General features: G+C 36.9%; 1 protein-coding gene across 1 annotated transcript in view; it reads right to left on the bottom strand.

Annotated features, from left to right (window-relative positions):
• The window catches only part of LOC106055574 (multiple epidermal growth factor-like domains protein 10), a 57,917-nt gene that overhangs the window by 8,269 nt on the left and 26,478 nt on the right, over positions 1–23,170 (bottom strand). Inside the window, exons 16-26 of the mRNA XM_056016268.1 lie at positions 21,894–21,969; positions 20,793–20,896; positions 17,378–17,512; positions 15,702–15,797; positions 13,312–13,384; positions 12,807–12,913; positions 8,795–8,929; positions 6,969–7,064; positions 6,050–6,125; positions 3,638–3,747; positions 2,213–2,344 (exon numbers count right to left, since the gene is read on the bottom strand). Of these exons, the coding sequence (XP_055872243.1) occupies positions 2,213–2,344; positions 3,638–3,747; positions 6,050–6,125; positions 6,969–7,064; positions 8,795–8,929; positions 12,807–12,913; positions 13,312–13,384; positions 15,702–15,797; positions 17,378–17,512; positions 20,793–20,896; positions 21,894–21,969 (1,140 nt within the window). The remainder of the gene's footprint in view (positions 1–2,212; positions 2,345–3,637; positions 3,748–6,049; positions 6,126–6,968; positions 7,065–8,794; positions 8,930–12,806; positions 12,914–13,311; positions 13,385–15,701; positions 15,798–17,377; positions 17,513–20,792; positions 20,897–21,893; positions 21,970–23,170) is intronic.

Consider the following 23,170-nt stretch of genomic DNA (forward strand, 5'->3'; position numbering starts at 1 on the left):
ATTTGTACTTGGTTCAGCAGGTTTCCATATACGTATCTCGTACTGCTGTCATATGTAGACATGAGAAAAACACAGCTAGTATATGTAACTATATGTAGACATGCCTTTATGACATCCGGTTTCAAAATCACAACTAGTATATGTAAATATATGTGACATGAGAAAAACACAACTAGCATATGTAAATATATGTAGCATGGGCGTAGCCAGGTGGGGGGTTTGGGGTTCAACCCCCCCCTTCCGAAATGAAATCCCCCCCGGGGGGGGGGGGAAATCGGAATTTAGTGCCTGATTTTTTGCTTTGATTTCGTTTATTTTAAGTGAGATTTTAATACTAAACCATCACTTGCCCCAGTACAACCAAAGGGGGTTCGAGTTTTAAAAACCCATTCCAGGGGGTTCGAGTTTAAAACCCCTACTAGGGGGATTCGAGTTTAAAACCCCTACCAGAGGGGTTCGAGTTTAAAAACCCCTACCAGGGGTTTTGAGTTTTAAACCCCCTACCTGGGGTTTTTGCAGTTAAATCCCCCTCTTCTATAAAACAAAACAAAAAAAAAATACAAACGAAAATCCCTTAATTCCAAGAGCACAGTTAAGAAAGATTTTGATTTTAAAATCCCCTCTAAAATTTACGATAAACCCGATCTTCAACATAAAAAAAAAATTTATTACGCACTCAAAATGTTATGAGCGTAGCTAAATGCTCAGTTTTGAGTTTAAATCCCACTTCAGCGGGGTTTGAAGGTAAAAAATACCTCTTTAATAATAAAAACAAAGCAAATTATACACTCAAAATGTTATGAGTGTAGTCAAAGGGGTTTTGAGTTTAAACTCCCCTCGAGTGGAGTTTGAAGCTAAAAAGTACCTCTTCAATATAAATAAAAGCAAATTACTCACTCTTAAATCTATGAGCGTAGCCAAAGGGGTTTTGAGTTTAAACCCCCCGACAGGGGGGTTTGAGGCTCAAAAATACATCGTCAGTGTAAGAAAAAAGCAAATTACGCACTCAAAATGCTATGAGCGTTGCCAAAAGGGGTTTTGAGTTTAAACCCCCATTCAGAGGGGTTTGATGTTAAAAATACCTCTTCAATATAAAAAAAAAAGCAAATTACACAATCCAATCCAATCAGGGGTTTTGAGTTTAAACCCCTCTTCTACAGATGGCTTTTTTTTAAAGTTTAAAACCCCTCCAGATGGTTTTGAGTTTAAGATCCCCATTCAGAGCATTTTGAGGTGGAAAACCCCCAACAGATTATTTTGACGATAAAACTTCTATTTTCGATATAAAATCCAAAGCAAACTACAGTCACTTAATTCTAAGAGCGTATTCAAGAGAGGTTACACATTTTTACCAGTGGCAGGGCTCCATTAATAAACTGCAGTGAATAGTCATCTGCTGAAATTGAAAAACACTAAATGTGGCTCAACAAAGATGGCTAAGACAGATTTTAGGAGTCAGTTATAGAGATCGTGTCTAAATCAAGGAAATCCTATGCCGAACTGGTAGTCAACCCTTTAGTAAGATTGTGAGAGAGCGACGCATGAGGTTTGCGGGACATGTTCTCTGACAAAATGAATTACGCATAAGAAGAGTTGCAATTATATCCTAGTACAACTTGACGCCACTCATTCATGGAGATCCTCATGGCAGGTGGGAAGAGGCTTCAGACATTACCAGTGACAGATTTTTATGGATACAGCTTGACGGCAAATGCGCCGAACGGCGCGGAAGGGTCTAAGTCAGTAAGAATAGCACATTAGGTTTTTAAAATAAAACTTTTTAATAGCAGGAAAATGCACTGTAGATACCTCAGAATATGCATTTTGTTGGCTTTCAATATCAGAAATAGTGGTTGGCGGCGGGGCTTTGTCCCGCGCTGTGGGAGCTCCTAGCGCTCCCCAAGACCCCATTGCTAGTAATGGCGGGGAATCTACAATTTTTCCACTAACTCCAGGAAGAACCTATTCTAGGGCACATTAAACATCTTCCGAAAGAATGAAGGGTCAGAATGTAATAAAGATTTTGTACACACACACACATAAATACATATGAAAAAAAAAATTCGTCGGGGGGGGGGGAGAAAAAAAAATCCCCCCCCCCGAAAAAAAATCCTGGCTACGCCCATGATATGTAGACATGAGAAAAACACAACTAGTATATGTAAATATATGTAGACATGAGAAAAACACAACTAGTATATGTATGACATGCCTCTTTGACATCCGGTTTCCGGAGATTGAAACCCTGGGAGGCACTTCCGGCATGAAGCGTTGAATTTGTCGCAGTCGTACTTACAATGGGGGCAAGCCCTGCACTTGATGCCCCAGTGAAAGTCTGGACAATCTGAAATGTAATTTTAAGATTCACAGGCAAGCTGATGAAAACATAAAGTAACACTATTTGATTAGAATTTAGAGCATCTTCCAATGTATCTTTTTTTATTTCAATCTAGTATCACATCTTCACATTTATGTTTGGTAGATATGTAGTATAGAAATATCTGCCCATTTAACTCGTATCTACATATAGTTTGACAGCATTTTCCTATTTATCTGTTGTAGATATGTAGTATAGAAATATCTGCCCATTTAACTCGTGTCTACATCTAGTTTGACAGCATTTTCCTATTTATCTTTGGTAGAGTTGTAGTATAGAAATATCTGCCCATTTAACTCGTATTTACATCTAGTTTGACAATATTTCCTATTTACATTTGGTATAGTTGTAGTATTGAGTTATCTGCCCACTTCTCTGGGGCTATGGCCGTTGATTAGTTCCCATGATTGATATTGTTTGTTTTATTCTGAACATCACCTTTTCGTTTTCTTTATTTTCTATAAACATTTGAACGATCCCCGAACAGACTTTCTTAGTAAGTGCCTGAGTGTATTTGTTACAATGAAATTTAACGGCCAGCCTCTTTCCTTCTCTCTTTCTCTCTCCGAAACCCACATTTTTTATTAATTTTTTAAACCTGCGCATCGTAATTTCTCCGACATGGACTTTTGACTTGATGTGGAAAGCCCCGCTTTATAACGCCTGCCCTCGACACATACGCACAAATGCCTTTGGTACGTGCATTCTAGTATCCGTTTTAGTTATCTACACCCCCCAGCTCTCCCACCCACAACAAAAAAGGCTGACCTACGTAAAATCTCTAGCTTTTCTTGGGCTTATCAACCCACTTCCACACAGACCTGCTTTTTTTTCAAAATTTTCGGCCCTTTTTTATTACAAAGGCGACCCTTTACTTTTTTAGCATCTTCCTATTTTTTTGGCTTTATATATAGACTGCTGCCTTTTTTTTTGGTGAAATATCGAAAATAAAAAACAAAGGTTTGTTAGAAAGCTTGCGTTTTTGTTTTTTTTTTTTTGCGAATCTGGTAGTCAGGTTGCAAATCTTTCAAATCCGGTTCTTAGTGAGCGCCTAGGAAGTAAAAAGTAATGGGATACGAAATTTTATGCAAATCCTAACGACAGTTGATGCGATTTCTTGATCAATCAGTCAGTCAGTCATTCAGTGAGAGGTTTTTGCACTTATAATATAGAAGATTTGGATCTTATATTAAAACATCTTCCCATTTAGATTTAGTATTTTAAAAAATGGTTACCTCTGCAATCATGTCCAGGACTTACCAAGTGGGCATGTCAAAGTGACATAACAGGTTGACTTCATCATTTCAACATTTTCTCCCTTACATCTGACCGGCATTGACAAGCTTTGACTTTCGTTTGGCTTGCACCTCCTGTTGGTCAGAAACAGTCAAATATAGTCAGATACATAGTCAAGTATAGTCAGATACATACTGAAGTATAGTCAGATACATAGTCAATTATAGTCAGATACATAGTCAAGTATAGTCAGATACATAGTCAAGTATAGTCAGATACATACTGAAGTATAGTCAGATACATAGTCAATTATAGTCAGATACATAGTCATGTATAGTCAAATACATAGTCAAGTATAGTCAGATACATACTGAAGTATAGTCAGATACATAGTCAATTATAGTCAGATACATAGTCATGTATAGTCAAATACATAGTCAAGTATAGTCAGATACATACTGAAGTATAGTCAGATACATAACCAAGTATAGTCAGATACATAGTCATGTATAGTCAGATACATAGTCATGTATAGTCAGATACATAGTCAAGTATAGGCAGATAAATAGTCAAGTATAGGCAGATACATAGTCAAGTATAGTCAGATACATAGTCATGTATAGTCAGATACATAGTCATGTATAGTCAGATACATAGTCAATTATGGTCAGATACATAGTCATGTATAGTCAAATACATAGTCAAGCATAATCAGATACATACTGAAGTATAGTCAGATACATAACCAAGTATAGTCAGATATATAGTCATGTATAGTCAGATACATAGTCATGTATAGTCAGATACATAGTCAAGTATAGGCAGATAAATAGTCAAGTATAGGCAGATACATAGTCAAGTATAGTCAGATACATAGTCATGTATAGTCAGATACATAGTCATGTATAGTCAGATACATAGTCATGTATAGTCAGATACATAGTCAAGTATAGGCAGATAAATAGTCAAGTTTAGGCAGATACATAGTCAAGTATAGTCAGATACATAGTCATGTATAGTCAGATACATAGTCATGTATAGTCAGATACATAGTCAAGTATAGTCAGAAAAATAGTCAAGTATAGGCAGATAAATAGTCAAGTATAGTCATATTCATAGTCAAGTATGTCAGATACATAGTCAAGTATAGGCAGATAAATAGTCAAGTATAGTCACATTCATAGTTAAGTATAGTCAGATACATAGTCAAGTATAGGCAGATACATAGTCAAGTATAGGCAGATACATAGTCATGTATAGTCAGATACAGTCAAGTATAGGCAGATAAATAGTCAAGTATATGCAGATACATAGTCAAGTATAGTCAGATACATAGTCAAGTATAGTCAGATACATAGTCAAGTATAGTCAGATACATAGTCTACTATAGTCAGATATATACTGAAGTATAGTCAGATACATAGTCAAGTATAGTCAGATACATAGTCATGTATAGTCAGATACATAGTCATGTACAGTATAGTCAGATACATAGTCAAGTATAGGCAGATAAATAGTCAAGTATAGGCAGATAAATAGTCAAGTATAGGCAGATACATAGTCAAGTATAGGCAGATACATAGTCATGTATAGTCAGATACAGTCAAGTATAGGCAGATAAATAGTCAAGTATATGCAGATACATAGTCAAGTATAGTCAGATACATAGTCAAGTATAGTCAGATACATAGTCAAGTATAGTCAGATACATAGTCTACTATAGTCAGATATATACTGAAGTATAGTCAGATACATAGTCAAGTATAGTCAGATACATAGTCATGTATAGTCAGATACATAGTCATGTACAGTATAGTCAGATACATAGTCAAGTATAGGCAGATAAATAGTCAAGTATAGTCAGATACATAGTCAAGTATAGTCAGATACATAGTCAAGTATAGGCAGAAAAATAGTCAAGTATAGGCAGATAAATAGTCAAGTATAGGAAGATAAATAGTCAAGTATAGTCAGATACATAGTCAAGTATATTCAGATACATAGTCAAGTATATTCAGATACATAGTCAAGTATAGGCAAATACATAGGTGGGTATGGTCAGATGTATATAGTCAGATTCTACAAAGTTAAAAATAACACTCTGTTTTTAATAGAAAGGAAAAAAAGGGGGGGGGGTAGTTCGAATAGTTCTCTCATCCTACCCTTTGTCCATCTCTCTCTCTCTCTCCCTCTCTCTCTCTCCTTACCTGAATCATTCATTAATAAGATCTATCTGTAGATTTCAAGAACAAAACCTGCCTGTTACATTTAAGAATGACTTACCTGTAACTTTCAAGAACAAGATTTACCATTAACATTTAGGAACAAGACTTACCTGTAGCATTCAAGAACAAGGGTTACCTGTAGCATTCAAGAAAAAGCCTTACCTGTAACATTCAAGTACGGTTACCTGTATAATTTTAGTACTAGACATACCTGTATCTTATAAGTCGTGTTTCGCTGCAATTCCGAGTGCAGTGCCATTCCGCCCAGTCCATCCATGTCCCATAAACTGGTCAGAGAAAAAACATTTCTCTTAAGACATTTTTCTGAAGACATTTTTCTGAAGACATTTTTCTTAAGACATTTCTAAGAGACACGATGTTCATTCTCTCAAACATCGTTGTCATGTCTTTACTGGGAATAAATGTCGCAAACAAATGTATACCCAATACCACTAGTGTATGATGTCGCAAATATTTTTACCTTACCTTTTCCTATCCATTAGTTTGTTTGACCGTTGGGGCACCATGCAGGATTTGTTGCCGTCTTTCTCCATTTCCTCTCTGTCTTTTGCCTTAGACAGGACCTCTTTCAGTGGCAGGCCCATCCATTCTTTTATGGAGTCTTCCCATCGCTTTCTCTGTCTGCCTCTTCTTATTTTTCCTGGTACTGTTCCCTGAAGGAAGGTCTTTGCGAGCACCGAAGACCTTGTAATATGGCCTTAGAGTTTTAGTTAGAGTTTTTTTTTTGTTTTTTTTTTGCAATAATTAGCAGGTCATCATGGGGTTCAATCACTGTAGTAAACCTTTCTCTGATCTCTTAAATGTGATACCTAGGATCATTCTATAGCATCTCAATCCCATTGCTAGGATCCTCCTCTCTAGCTCTGCAGTCAGCGTCCAAGACTCGCAAGCATATAAGAATGTGGCCATGACCAGGAAGCACATCAGTCTGATTTTGGTGCCGAGGGCTAAGCTTGTCTTTTCATATTATTTAAATTTTGGAAATATTCGTGGGCAAAATATACGGCAAGATCTTGATGCGTGTGATGTCGCAAACAGATGAGGACTCAATTGGACTAGTAGATCTAGATGCGTTTGATGTCGCAAACAAGATTCTACTTATGGCTTACCTGGACATCTCCCAGTGATCCTGTCCTGGCAGTCTTCCCCACATTTCATTGTGCAGTTGCCAAGACAATTTGTCCCGTACTCTCCAACCTCACATTCTGTTGGTAGAGACAGAGATGACGTCATAGTCTATCTTTGGATTAGTTACCCTTTCAGACCTTGCGGTCTATAGGGCAGATGATGTAAAGGTCATCTGTTTCTGTGGCCTACAGGGTGTCATGTGGCCAGCACAATGACCAACCGCCTTTACTTTTCCCCCAACTAATGTCAGGTACCCATTAGAGCTGGGTGGACTCAAAGGCGCCCAAAGATCCCGAAATTAAAAATCCCAGTCTTCACCAGGATTCGAACCCGAGACCCCCGGTTTGGAAGCCAAACGTTTTATCTCTCAGCCACCGCGCCTCCATGTTTTGATTAAATGAGGCTAATATCATGCATCCGACAAGAATAAATATAATTGAAGTGAAATCAAAACGGCATATGTAGATCTAATTAAAATAATATTTTATTCTATACAGCTACATGCAAAGTGACTTGTATATTATAGAAGAGCATATGTAAACTTGGCACCCACCAATTGGTGGGAGTCTTTCATAGGACTAAACAATAATTAGAGAAAAAGTTGCGAAACTTTGATCAAATCTCAAACATAGTAGAGTACTATGACTCTATGTTTACTAGTTTAACTCTGTGTATACTACGAAAATTGCCACGGCCAGATTTTAATAAATAGAGTAAGCCCTAGTTTATTTGTTTCGCTGTTTCTTTATATTTATTTTGTTATTGAATCGAGACTACCGACTTCCCTTCGTCTAGGCCGCCTCTGATTATACAACATACATTGGACTTCGCCTTCACCTATCTCTTGGTCTGCTGGACAGTTGGGGCACCACTCAAGATCTGTCAACCGTCTTTCTCCATTCCACTCTGTCCATAGCCTTTGATAGAATCGCATTCACTGACAAGCCTGTGTTGTCTTCCCATCGCTTTCCCTTGTCTTTCTCTTCATCTTCTTCCTGGTACTGTTCTCTGAAGGGAGGTCTTTACAAGTCCTGAGGAGCTTATGATGTGGCCATAGAGTTTGAGTTCACCGTTTTTTTTTATAGTGGTTAGCAGATTATCGTGTTTTCCAATGGCTGTATTAATACTTTGTTTCTAATCTCTTCATTCGTGATGCAGTCTTAGTGATACCTATCTTCAGAACTATCAGTTCATTGAGTACATATTAATATCAACAATGCAATAAAAATAACGTGATAAATCTCCTTTCCGGTGGTATCCAGTCGTTAGTCGAATACAAATACAACAGTATCGGCAACACTTTCGACATGAGCACGTCTTTTCTTTTTGTATCGATGACGGCTATAGGGTTGTAGTTGTTGATTGTTTGTATTTCATAGTTTCTTATAATTCTTTCTGAAAATATTAAAACCGGCCTTTTTATCTGTCGGAGTGGACCACTTTGGGGGCCGATTTGGGGCTTGTTTATCCACACAAACTGTCTTTGTAACCTTGTTATATATATATATGCACCAGGTAAGTCTTTATACTAAGCTACTTATCAAGGGGGCTTGAGTTTAAATTCCGGCTTTCGTCAAGGCAGAATGGAAACCTTTTCCATGGCGAGTGAGGTGGGAGCCGTCTCTGAGTTTGTGTGATGTTTGACGCAGGTTACAGTTAAATCTGTGCAACCACTCGTCAAGCTGAAATCTTCCTCAATCGCAGGACTCGAAGACATTCGTTTTTTGTTTTAATTTAAATCTACTTAGAGCAGCGGACTCCATTGATACACACAGACACGTGACCATTTTTGTTTTTAAATGCCTACCTTTTGTGCATCCCAAGTCTGGTTGTTTAAACCCAGACAAACAGCCAGAGCATGTGCCAGTGCGCTTGTTGCAGTCGTCAGCACAATGCGGACAAGTCTTTGAGCAATTCAAAGACCAAGTTTTATATGGACATTCTGAAGAACAGAAACAATTGGAGTTTTGGGTTAGGTCAAAGACATGATAAGACGTGACCTAGGACTCGATAGAGGTGTTGATTTTTCTAATGAAATATAAGGGCCATAATCAGGACCGGATTTCGACTTGATAAGGTCTTGATTTTTGAAATAAGGGGAACCTTGTAATCAACATATAGAATTTTCTTCTTGGTTTTTCTTTAAATGATTGAAAATATATCTGGTATAATTTATTTTGGTGGGGGGGGGGGCAAGCAAATGGGGCCCTAATCTATAGCTTATGTTGCTTATAGGTAAATCAAGTACTGCCAATAATGTCCAAACTACAGTCCAAGGTCTAAATCCGGCACAAAAAGACGTTCTGCTAGGCCCTTCCAAATCTCAGCCCACATTGCGAGTTGAAGCCGCAGAAGATGGGTGCCATTGGAGCAGGGCCGGTCCTAGATAATTGGATACCCTAGTCCAGCGGTTCTCAACCTTTTTAGCTTGACCCCTTTTTACAATTACTCACGTATTGGCGACCCCCAACATTAAATTATTTTGGTTTATAAGTTTGATGTTACAAAATTATAATTGGAGGCCATGTAAATATCTGATTTGCATTGCTAAAGCTTAATGTTTACTTGCGGTACAGTATGTAATTATAGTCTTGAAATAGACATTTCTCCTTATTATCCAATTACAAATCAATGAAATAATTTCTTTATGACGTGCATCTATTTACGTTAGTATTTCCTATTTACATTCCACACACGTGACAATTTTTTGTATTTACATTGGCTAACTAACAGGCTGTTTCGAGAGATAAATATATTATTGCAAATGGAAGAAGAAGGTGCAACACAGACAAATGTGAACATGGCTGCAAAAGCTTGATCCAGAATTGTGTAGGCCAGTGTAGGCCTATTTAAAGAGAAATGTTTCATTGTTCAACTATTTCTGTCTCTTAAAATTCCTAAACCTTAACTTTCATTGGATTTCTGTCAAGTGCAAATGGGATGTTGAGTAGATTTGAAAAGAAGGGGGAAATGTTGTCTACATACATGCGCAAATGTTGTTTCACAGAAATTATCATTGTATCAGTTTGCCAGGTTCAAGGTCATTTCCCTCATAGAGAGCAGGTATGGTTGAAGTGTCACTTTAACTGCATGGGGGAGCTCTGAGAGACTAAGTACAACATTAGTTTCTTACCAGAGCACTACGGGACGCCCATGCTATCCTCCCCTGCTACCATTTAGACATCATTCAATGTTCTTGTTGTCCGAAGTGTTATGGATTTCTAAACAAAGTTTAAGTATCGAAATTCACATTTATGGATGCCTTATTCAACCCTTTTTAAAACGTACAAAGTGTATTTTATATATTACGGATTTTTCATATTTGTATTTACAGATAGAGATGATACTAAAATTACACTTCAATAAAGGGCCTTAATGCTTCTTAAACATACGATGAATAACACCGACTTTTTTCAAGTTGACAGATGATGGTCCAGAAGTAAACCTATGCAAATAAATCTGCTGCACAATCAAAATGTTCTAAATTAATTCTGATTCAGTTGACTGCAATATCTATCCTCGAATAACAATATATTTAATAAATTTCAATGGAAAAACTTAATATGTGACAAGTTTTACATGTTGAATGGAAAAAAACAACAACATATTTTCGATGGACAAAAGCGACCCCTGACAAATTGTCAATCGACCCCCAAGGGGGTCGCGATCCACAGGTTGAGAACCCCTGCCCTAGGCAAAGGGAAGATGGAGACCCAAATGAAGTAAAAAAATTAATTAACAGCAAAAAAAAAATTACGCAAATTATTAAAAACCTGCCCCTCTATATCTAAATCAACAAATCTGAAATTCCGTTTAAGAGACAATGTTAGACTAGAAATATAGAAGTCATAGTGTTTTACCATGTTTAAAATATAGAGTCATAGTGTTTTACCATGTTTAAAATATAGAGTCATAGGGCTTTACCATGTTTAAAATATAGTCATAGGGCTTTACCATGTTTAAAATATAGAGTCATAGTGCTATTTCTATGTTTAAAATATAGAGTCATAGTGCTATTTCCATGTTTAAAATATAGAGTCATAGTGCTTTACCATGTTTAAAATATAGAGTCATAGTGCTTTACCATGTTTAAAATATAGAGTCATAGTGCTATTTCCATGTTTAAAATATAGAGTCATAGTGCTTTACCATGTTTAATATATAGAGTCATAGTGCTTTACCATGTTTAAAATATAGAGTCATAGTGCTTTACCATGTTTAAAATATAGAGTCATAGTGCTTTACCATGTTTAAAATATAGAGTCATAGTGCTTTACCATGTTTAAAATATAGAGTCATAGTGCTTTACCATGTTTAATATATAGAGTCATAGTGCTTTACCATGTTTAAAATATAGAGTCATAGTGCTATTTCCATGTTTAAAATATAGTCATAGTGCTTTACCATGTTTAAAATATAGAGTCATAGGGCTTTACCATGTTTAAAATATAGAGTCATAGTGCTTTACCATGTTTAAAATATAGAGTCATAGTGCTTTACCATGTTTAAAATATAGAGTCATAGTGCTTTACCATGTTTAAGATATAGAATCATAGTGCTTTACCATGTTTAAGATCTGAATCAAGTTTCGCATTTTCTTCTCTAAATTTTTTAGCCCTTTGCGGCTGTCTAGTTTACCTATACCTAACTCCGGCCCTTATTAGAGTCAACGATTTTATGTAGCGATATGGTCCGTTAAACGATATTTGTACAAATGTTTACATTTAAAACTAAATAAATTTGAAGAATTAAAAAAAAAAAAGACTAGTCTTCCTATATACATCTTTTAGAGCAATTATTTTGTTCGTAATAACAATGAATGTTATTTTTTTTTAAATAAAAATAGAACATTTTTTATACGCCCCATTTCCCCCCCCCCCTCCTTTTCCGAAAAAATCCTGGTATAAATCTACTTGACTTTATAATATTCTAATGATGATAGACCTATAGATCTACACTTGGAAAACTGTGCACTAAATGTTCCTAGATGTACGAATACAATGTTAATGAATGGGACCTACTTCCGGAAATATCCGAAGATTTAATCTGCTTAAGGTTAAGATTTTCTAGTCCTCCAGCCAAATTTAAATTATTTTTTTTTATACTTTGAAAAATTATAACGGTCAAACGGAGTTTTTCCAGAGTGACCAACTAGGTAGTTTTCCCAAAGATATACTACATCAACTGTTTAAATTTCTAGGAAAAAGAGCAGTTTTTGAAAATCGTGTCCAAATCCATTTGTTTCCATGTTTGGTCGATGACTGTGAAATAGAGACTCTTTTGAAGGCAGAATTTACTTTATGAATACACGGACGTTTCTTTTTAGTATTTTTACAGGTTTAGAGAGTCGGCGTGTGTGCGAGGTGTCCCACATGGTTGGGCCACGTAGAGAATGATATATACACAACTTAAAATAATATAAAATTCTATAGCAGGATTTAACTTCCGAAAAAAAGGCAGAATTAACTTTACGAATACACTCAGGTTTTTTAGTATTTTTACAGATTTAGAATTTAACAGTTCAGCTAATTTTTCAACATTGGGCCTGGAATAATAATGTTTGTTTACTAATTATATTCCGTATAATTTAAAATGCTCACACACCAGCAGATAATAATATTTCACGAGTATAACATGGACATGTTCTATGATTACAGTATTCCTATTGCGACGGCCTAGTTCTACTGTAAAGTTAGTATCGCTACTTCTAATCTTTAAACTAAGTAAAGCATCTTTCAATGGTAATTTCCTGAAATACGGTGGCCAGTCTTCCCCAGCAAGTTTACATTTGAATAAAAGAGACACAACTCTTGCCTTACCGTCATAGCAATAGATGATATTCCGATAACACGTGGAGAGTTTCGTTTCATTGCCCGTTCCCTTGCACGGATAGCCGCCTTCGTTTGGCGCTGGGTTGTCACACTTTCTGAGGACAAAGACAATCGAGGGTTGAAAGGAAATAAACAAATCGTTACAACCCCCCCCCCTCCCAACCCAGCCTCAGAGAAAAAAAAAGAAGGAACAAGCAATATATAAAAATACTTTTAAATTATTTAAGAGGTAATGTAGAAGTTATTTCCCTTTTCGATATCTAAAATAATTAATTACCAATTAATCAATTGTTTAATCGGTTAATTTTTTTATTGATTCATACTTCGTTACGTAAAATTAAAAAAAAAAGTGTTTAAAGTTTCAACTTGATCCGATAGTGGATATGGGACGAAACCCCGCATATTAAGCCTAGTTTTAACTCTCAAGCTAAAAAAAAAAATTTTTTTAAATAATAATAATAAATTAGTCATACCAAGAAAAACTAAATCTGACCTTGACCTCAGTAATATGTTGTCTGGACACTCAGCGCATGTCCACTCTGTCCATAAGCCCCAGTTACCGTGAACTTAAACATGTGAACAAGCACATACGTTGTATCAAAGGATGGATGGATGGATGGTTGGATGGAAGGATAGATGGATAGATAGATAGATAGATAGATAGATAGATAGATAGATAGATAGATAGATAGATAGATAGATAGATAGATAGATAGATAGATAGATAGATAGATAGATAGATAGAAGGACGAACAGACGTAAAAGACAGCGAGAGAAAGAGAGAGAGAGAGAGACAGAGCGACTTTTGTTTGGATCATCACAATCTACTATGGAACTAACACAATCTACTATGGAACTAACACAATTTACTATTGAACTAACACAATCTACTATTGAACTAACATAATCTACTATTGAACTAACACAATCTACTATTGAACTAACACAATCTACTATTGAACTAACACCATCTACTATTGAACTAACACAATCTACTATGGAACTAACACAATCTACTATTGAACTAACACAATCTATTATTGAACTAACACAATCTACTATTGAACTATTACAATCTACTATTGAACTAACACAATCTACTATTGAACTATTACAATCTACTATTGAACTAACACAATCTACTATTGAACTAACACAATCTACTATTGAACTAACACAATCTACTATTGAACTAACACAATCTACTATTGAACTAACACAATCTACTATGGAACTAACACAATCTACTATGGAACTAACAATCTACTATTGAACTAACACAATCTACTATTGAACTAACACAATCTACTATTGAACTAACACAATCTACTGTTGAACTAACACAATCTACTGTTGAACTAACAATCTACTATTGAACTAACACAATCTACTATGGAACTAACACAATCTACTATTGAACTAACACAATCTATTATTGAACTAACACAATCTACTATTGAACTATTACAATCTACTATTGAACTAACACAATCTACTATTGAACTATTACAATCTACTATTGAACTAACACAATCTACTATTGAACTAACACAATCTACTATTGAACTAACACAATCTACTATTGAACTAACACAATCTACTATTGAACTAACACAATCTACTATGGAACTAACACAATCTACTATGGAACTAACAATCTACTATTGAACTAACACAATCTACTATTGAACTAACACAATCTACTATTGAACTAACACAATCTACTGTTGAACTAACACAATCTACTGTTGAACTAACACAATCTACTGTTGAACTAACACAATCTACTATTGAACTAACACAATCTACTATGGAACTAACACAATCTACTATTGAACTAACACAATCTACTATTGAACTAACACAATCTACTATTGAACTAACACAATCTACTATGGAACTAACACAATCTACTATGGAACTAACAATCTACTATTGAACTAACACAATCTACTATTGAACTAACACAATCTACTATTGAACTAACACAATCTACTATTGAACTAACACAATCTACTATTGAACTAACACAATCTACTGTTGAACTAACACAATCTACTGTTGAACTAACGTTGTAAGCGGAATGCTCAAATGTTGATTACATTAAAAACAACATCAACTGATATGGATTTCGATTTCTAGTGCTAGCGTCCTTAGAATTGGACTTTTCAAATAAATTGGCTTACAGACTCTAAATTCTTTGCTTTGTCTGTAAAATAAGGTGAAAGTAAGACAGACATTTGAAAAATGATAAAGGTCAAACTAGAATTTTTCCAGTGTGGCCAATGAGCTAGTAATTCCTTACTCAGCGATATACAATTAACTGTTCAATTTCAAGAAAATTCGTTAGAGCCGTTTTTGAGATCAGCGTCAGGTTTTATCTTCCACCCTCCGCCCACCCACCTTCTTATCTTATATAATACAGACGTTACTTCAAAAAAGAAGATGATTACGTCCTGCGAGTCATGCATCTAGTCATGCATGTTAACCAATGACCTAAATTCTGCCAAGTCACTGGTTTTCCTGGCTAACTCAGGCAACCCATTCCATGCTCTAATAGCACTAGGGGAGAAGGAGCCTTTGTACAAATTTGTCCTAGCATATGGGACGAGGAATGTGCCTTTATCTTTGTGTCTTTCTGAGTATTTTATTAGATTTTGTGTTTTTTTATTTGAAGATTAGGGTTCAGTGTTTTATGTATAATCGCTACTTTACTTTTGCGTCTTCTATTCTGAAAGCTTTCTAAATTTAGTGATTTTACTAAAGGTGTTACTCTAGTTAAAGTAGTGACTTGAATAGAGGTGTTGTAAAAAGAAAAGTTCCTCAGGCCAAAAACAAAATTTTTTAAATAATATAAATTAAAACAAAATCATAATAACCTACTAGGGCAAGTGCCCGTCTTTCGCTCCAAACAATCTTCTCCACATTTCTTTGTGCAGTCTCCTGCGCAGTTTTCTCCGAATTGAAACTTTCCACAAGCTATTAATTGATATCATGAAAATACATTGTATGTTTTGTTAACTGGTAGCGTTAGAATACTTTGTATATGATGTTCATTGGTAGCATTTTACTATAATTACCAACATATGTGGGATGGCTGCATGGTCGTGCGGTATGCGCGCTGGAATGTCGTTCGGTCGTCTAGATGGTACCCTTGCCCGAGGCCATCCCTTGTCGCCCGTGGGAAGTTTGGAGTATCCTGTGTATATTCTTCAACTCTGAAGGAACATCCGAAACATTTTAATGATTGCTAGCACGTTATTGTATTTAGCATGATATTATTTTATAGCATTTAACTAAATTTAACAATGATGTGAATTCATTCAGGTAATCTCTGGACACCTTGCAGATAAAAACTTAGTAATTCAATAGATTTGGGGTGTGACCAGATATCAAAGGCAGAAGCGTAATGGGAGCGAGGTGGCCGAGTGATAAAGGGCTTGGCTTTCGAACCAATGTGTCCAGTGTTCCGAACCAATGTGTCCCGTGTTCAAATCTCGGTGAAGACTAAGATTTTTAATTTCGGGATTTTAAGGTTCCACCCAACTCCTGGCATTTGTTGGAGAAATTAAAGCGGTAGGTCGTTGTATTAGCTGTATGACTGTCGGTCATAGAAACAGATTATACATATATTAAAAATCGCAAGGTTTGAAAGAGCGATACTTTACTTGACTTTAACGGTCGCGCTTTAAAATCCTTAGGCGTAATTTCCTCCTCACTAGCATAGAGAAAATTAGCTTGCAACAGATGACCTCTCAAAGAGTGGAGTGGACAGCTCTCACAAAGGTCGCGGGACATACATTTGAGGCCCAAAGAAAAGCTATTGCTGAAGACAGCAGCCGAAAATTAAATGAAACTTTAACTAGATCCCCGGCGAGCAATGGCTTTGTAGGTATCAGATATGGTAAAATAGACAGGTCGCACTTAGGTTTTGAGTAGTTATTTGAAACGCTGGACAAATTCTTAATCTTCGAAATCCAAGACATTGCCTTGAACTAGTTCATGTTATATACCTATATTCAGTTATGATTATGCCATCTCAATATTTCATTGAATATACGTATAAATTAAGATGTAATGGTGTTAAGATATAGGTAAAGGTAGACTTTTCTTTAACACAACCACAATTTAAAATGTTTAAAAGGCATTGAAAAAAAAAAGACAGTTTATCGCACTATCATTTCGCCCCATCAAAATCTTTAACTCCTTATCAACTAAGATAAGATAATCAAATTGAAATAGTTCTTTTAAATATGCTACTATCATATCGTCCCCTACGATGTCGCATCTCTTCGCATCCTATGGTATGGAATCATCTCATGCCGTATCGCTTTGTATCGTTAACTCTCGTAGAGTGTCTATTTGTATCAAATCGTCTCAAGTCTATCACTTCGTATCATATTCTCGTATCGCACTGCTTCGTACCGTTTTAATGTTTGAGTGTAATCAAGATTCCAACATATTTCAAAAGTACGAAAATAAGAGAACGATTCTTTCATCAATATGTGAATATGTTGACGTATAAATAAGTTCAAGGCCGTCAGGCTGCCTATTTTTACCTTCGATACAACCAGCTTCTGGAAACTTAAAACCTTTTGTACAAGAGGAGCAGGAACCGTTCATTTTGTTACAATCGTCAATGCAGTTATTGCAGCTCCTCACACAGTTCAAATCCCAGGTGTAAGGTGGGCAATCTGGAGCAAACATATAGACAAAGATTGAAAATCTAGTACATCTGGAGCAAACATATAGACAAAGATTGACAATCTAGTACATCTGGAGCAAACATATAGACAAAGATTGACAATCTAGTACATCTGGAGCAAACATATAGACAAAGATTGACAATCTAGTACATCTGGAGCAAACATATAGACAAAGATTGACAATCGAGTACATCTGGAGCAAACATATAGACAAAGATTGACAATCTAGTACATCTGGAGCAAACATATAGACAAAGATTGACAATCGAGTACATCTGGAGCAAACATATAGACAAAGATTGACAATCTAGCACATCTGGAGCAAACATAAAGACAAAGATTGGCAATCGAGTACATACGGAAATGACCAATACTTATCCAGTTATGTGGTGATGTGTACAAAGAAAAATGTGTAAGTAAAATTCTCTTTTCTTAGTTAAGACCAAATCTGGTGTGAACGACTTGTGGAGATTAAAAAATAAAAAGCATTCTACTACACCACCAACTTTCTCGCATTCCCGAACATTAAAAACGTCGCCAACAAATGGAACTGGGCCACAGTGTCTTCTTTATTCACTAGGGAAAGAAGTTTCGAGGTTTTGCCAAATGGGTCACTTTGAATAAAATTAACGAAACAAGTTTATGTTATATAAGTCGACCCACGGCTTAGCATACGCCGCTATTTTGCAGAGCCGGCCTTAGGCCACTGCGACCTCCTGATTTACCAGGAGCTCCTGGAAATCTCATAAAATTGCAAAATATACACCAAAAAAGTCCTGGAAATCTCTGGAAATTATTAAAATCTTTTGAAATCTCATACAAATATCCTGAAATATATAGACCAATATTGTCATTTTGGGTTATCATTCAATATGGAAAACGCCAATCCTACGTGCGATTAAAAAAAACGGCATTATGATATACCCATAACTGTGAAATCTGGTGAAAGAAGCTTCTCGCACCTCAAACTAATGAAGAATTACTTGAGGTCAACAATTCTCAAAGATAGATTGAAACATTTGGTAATTCTTGTTATTGAGCGTGATCTATGTAGGAAACGGAATTATTATGATATACTGTTTGACTTCGCTACACACAAGGCTCGTAAAGTAATTCCGTACGTAGTAAAGAATGAATATCATGCATAGTCGAATTTATTTTCTCTGCTACTTAGTGACGGGTGAATATAGAGTAAATTACTTCCCCCCCCCCTTTTTTTCTTCTTTTTTGCCGCTAAAGTTACGTGGGGTAACTCTAGCCCGACTTGCAGAAATAAAAGTGATTTTTCCATGACTTCTTGGTGGTGTCCAGCCTGTTGAGCCATGAAGAGAATTATATACATAGATTTTTATATCACGACTGACCCTAGCCTAGAAAGTAGCCCGAAGTCATAACGCTCAAAGAACAGATGGACACCACGTTTCCAAACTGACTTCTTAATGTCTTACTAACGAAAGTTCTGAAACGTTTCCAAGCTGACTTCTTAGTGTCTTACTAACGGAACGTTCCCAAACTGACTTTTTAGTGTCTTACTAACGGAACGTTCCCAAACTGACTTCTAAGTGTCTTACTAACGGAACTTTCCCAAACGTTCCCAAACTGACTTCTAAGTGTCTTACTAACGGAACTTTCCCAAACGTTCCCAAACTGACTTCTTAGTGTCTTACTAACGGAACGTTCCCAAACTGACTTCTAAGTGTCTTACTAACGGAACTTTCCCAAACGTTCCCAAACTGACTTCTTAGTGTCTTACTAACGGAACGTTCCCAAACTGACTTCTTAATGTCTTACTAACGAAAGTTCTGAAACGTTTCCAAACTGACTTCGGAACTTTCCCAAACGTTCCCAAACTGACTTCTTAGTGTCTTACTAACGGAACGTTTCCAAACGTTTCCAAGCTAACTTCTTAGTGTCTTACTAACGGAACTTTCCCAAACGTTTCCAAGCTGACTTCTTAGTGTCTTACTAACGGAACTTTCCCAAAAGTTTCCAAGCTGACTTCTAAGTGTCTTACTAACGAAAGTTCCTAAACGTTTCCAAGCTGACTTCTAAGTGTCTTACTAACAGATTTCCCAAACGTTTCCAAGCTGACTTCTTAGTGTCTTACTAACGAACTTTCCCAAACTGACTTCTTAGTGTCTTACTAACTGAACGTTCGGATATTACGTAACGGCTAATGGGGAAAAGAAGGGGGTATGAAAATTTGCTACGATTTGTTCTAATGGGGAGGAGAGAGTCTGAAGATTTGCTACTAACATAGCAACAAATATTCAAGTGAAATAACAGGTACCTTGACTTTCGCGGGTCTGACTTTCGCGTGACTGTTTTTCGTGGGTCCGGCTTTCGCAAGTCTGACTTTCGCGAGTCCGACGGTCGCAGAAGGGCTTTACCATGAGTTAAAAAAAATATATTAATGGATAAAATATTCCACGTTTTTTTTTGTTTTATTTCTAGTGAACACCACGGGTCAACCGGCGGACACCCGATGTATACAGTATTGAGGGAAAAGAATGAATAGGTCACCGAAGCGCCGAAAGAGTATACTTTTTCCTATCATAATGAAAAAAATTGATTTGGGGAAATGAAGATTTATAAATAGATTTAAAGTCTTTTGTAAAATTCGAAGTTTCTCGTTATGTTACTCTAGGGGCACCGGGGTATTGAGTTTTGTTACTCTACGGGCAGCGGGGTATTGAGTTTTGTTACTCTAGGGGCACCGGGGTATTGAGTTTTGTTACTCTGCGGGCAGCGAGGTATTGAGTTTTGTTACTCTGCGGGCAGCGGGGTATTGAGTTTTGTTACTCTAGGGGCACCGGGGTATTGAGTGTTGTTACTCTGCGGGCAGCGAGGTATTGAGTGTTGTTACTCTAGGGGCACCGGGGTATTGAGTTTTGTTACTCTGCGGGCAGCGAGGTATTGAGTTTTGTTACTCTGCGGGCAGCGAGGTATTGAGTGTTGTTACTCTAGGGGCACCGGGGTATTGAGTTTTGTTACTCTGCGGGCAGCGAGGTATTGAGTTTTGTTACTCTGCGGGCAGCGAGGTATTGAGTTTTGTTACTCTGCGGGCAGCGAGGTATTGAGTTTTGTTACTCTGCGGGCATCGAGGTATTGAGTTTTGTTACTCTGCGGGCAGCGAGGTATTGAGTTTTGTTACGATTTGTTACAAAAAGGGGGGGGGCATTGGGGTTAAAATGGATGTTTTGTTGTTGTTGTTGTTTTTTGACGTTAGGGGATATCCTAACATTCTCCAATGCTAAGACTGACTGACCTTCCGAACAAATGACTCCCTTATAACATGTGGCGTTTCGCATTTCCGTGTCAGTTCCGATGCAGTTGCGACCTCCGTGCTCTGGTCTGGGTTTTGTACAACTTCTGAAATACAGATGAACACAGCTACGTCAATACCAGAGGCGTAGTGAGCAAAACGATCACCTGGGCAAGGAACATTATTGGCGCCCCCCTCGCCTATTTTCCATGAACACATAGAAATAAAAGCTGCGTGTGGCTCCCTTGGGGGTGGCGCCAGGGGCACTGTGCCCCCCTTAAAACCCCACTCACTACGCCTCTGGTTTGCACACATCTCTCTTTTCAAAAACGTCTTGTAACTATGAAAACTTACAACTGCAGATACAAAAACATAAACTAAGACACAAAGATGAAACAAAAAACTTTAAATCTATATGTTAGAGAGAATACATGCAAGTAATTTTTCTAATTAGTGTGGAACGGCTCGCCTGGATCAGTCAGAAAAAACAATGATTAAGACTACGCAGGATAAGGTAGTGATGCTCAACTTAATTTGGTCTGCGGGCCTTTTAAATTTCCGACACTCGACGCGGAGAAAACCATCGAAAAGATCCAAAAAAGAAAGAACATTTATTTGAAATGATTTTTATCTAGTTCTACATTTATTAATGGGATATTTGCAGTTTATCCGAAACATACATATGAATATCCGGCTGCATGACTCAAAAGATTTTAGAGAACAAATAGCGAGATTTGTGCCCACTGTTATTGTCGGGAGTACATAAGCCTGACTAGGTTTCAAATAAATTGCGTAAATGTATTTTTCGCTGTTTTTATTTTTATTTTGGGGGCACCAAATTCACTTCGCCTAGGGCCTCCAATTATTTAAGACCGGCCCAACGGCTGTAACTCAAATTATTCGCCCAGTGATGGACCAATCGAAGAGCACGATTGGCGATAGCAATGCAATAACAGGATACTGCAGCTGCAGTCACCAGAACTGTCAAGCTCACCATTCCCAAAAGTACTTTAGTATCCTGTACTTATCAGGATATGCCCCAAGATTTGAAGCAGGACACACGATGTAGCTGACACTGATAGTAACTCCCTTTTTTTGTTTTACCTTTTTCGAATTTCCTCAGACACTTTGCAAGTGCTAGTACATTGCCAGTTCTCCCAGTCTGTCCATCCACCATGAACTGCAACACAGAGAAAGTGTGCTTTTAAAGAACGACTCAGTCTACATTGACATATAGTAGCGAGCATTCTTGCGGCTGTAGGCCCCACCGTTGTATGATAATAGAGACTCTAATTTAATGAAAAATATATTTGTTATCTTGAATTAGTGTACAGCAATGTTCATTTCACAAGTCGAAGTAATGTAAAATAACAGAGTTAGTGTCTTCTCACAAACTCGTGGGCGATCCCATTTGGACCGTCATTTATTGGTAAGCAAAGCAGGTCGAAAGGAAAATTTCGATATTTTTAGCACTACAAACGTGAAGGTGAAATTAGTGAAGGTGAAATTAGGGAGGTGAAATTTGTTTAGCGATTTCTAGTTTTTGACAGACTGATAAGTGTTGGGATGTAAACTGGACAGAGAGACATGCTGTGATAAGTTCACTAAGTGAGACATGCTGTGATAAGTTCACTAAGAGAGACATGCTGTGATAAGTTCACTAAGAGAGACATGCTGTGATAAGTTCACTAAGAGAGACATGCTGTGATAAGTTCACTAAGAGATTTCTAGTTTTTGACAGACTGATAAGTGTTGGGATGTAAACTGGACAGAGAGACATGCTGTGATAAGTTCACTAAGAGAGACATGCTGTGATAAGTTCACTAAGAGAGACATGCTGTGATAAGTTCACTAAGAGAGACATGCTGTGATAAGTTCACTAAGAGAGACATGCTGTGATAAGTTCACTAAGAGAGACATGCTGTGATAAGTTCACTAAGAGAGACATGCTGTGATAAGTTCACTAAGAGAGACATGCTGTGATAAGTTCACTAAGAGAGACATGCTGTGATAAGTTCACTAAGAGAGACATGCTGTGATAAGTTCACTAAGAGAGACATGCTGTGATAAGTTCACTAAGAGAGACATGCTGTGATAAGTTCACTAAGAGAGACATGCTGTGATAAGTTCACTAAGAGAGACATGCTGTGATAAGTTCACTAAGAGAGACATGCTGTGATAAGTTCACTAAGAGAGACATGCTGTGATAAGTTTACTAAGAGAGACATGCTGTGATAAGTTCACTAAGAGAGACATGCTGTGATAAGTTCACTAAGAGAGACATGCTGTGATAAGTTCACTAAGAGAGACATGCTGTGATAAGTTCACTAAGAGAGACATGATGTGATAAGTTCACTAAGAGAGACATGCTGTGATAAGTT

This window comes from Biomphalaria glabrata, chromosome 17, assembly GCF_947242115.1.
Source record: "Biomphalaria glabrata chromosome 17, xgBioGlab47.1, whole genome shotgun sequence".
Classification (NCBI taxonomy): domain Eukaryota; kingdom Metazoa; phylum Mollusca; class Gastropoda; family Planorbidae; genus Biomphalaria; species Biomphalaria glabrata.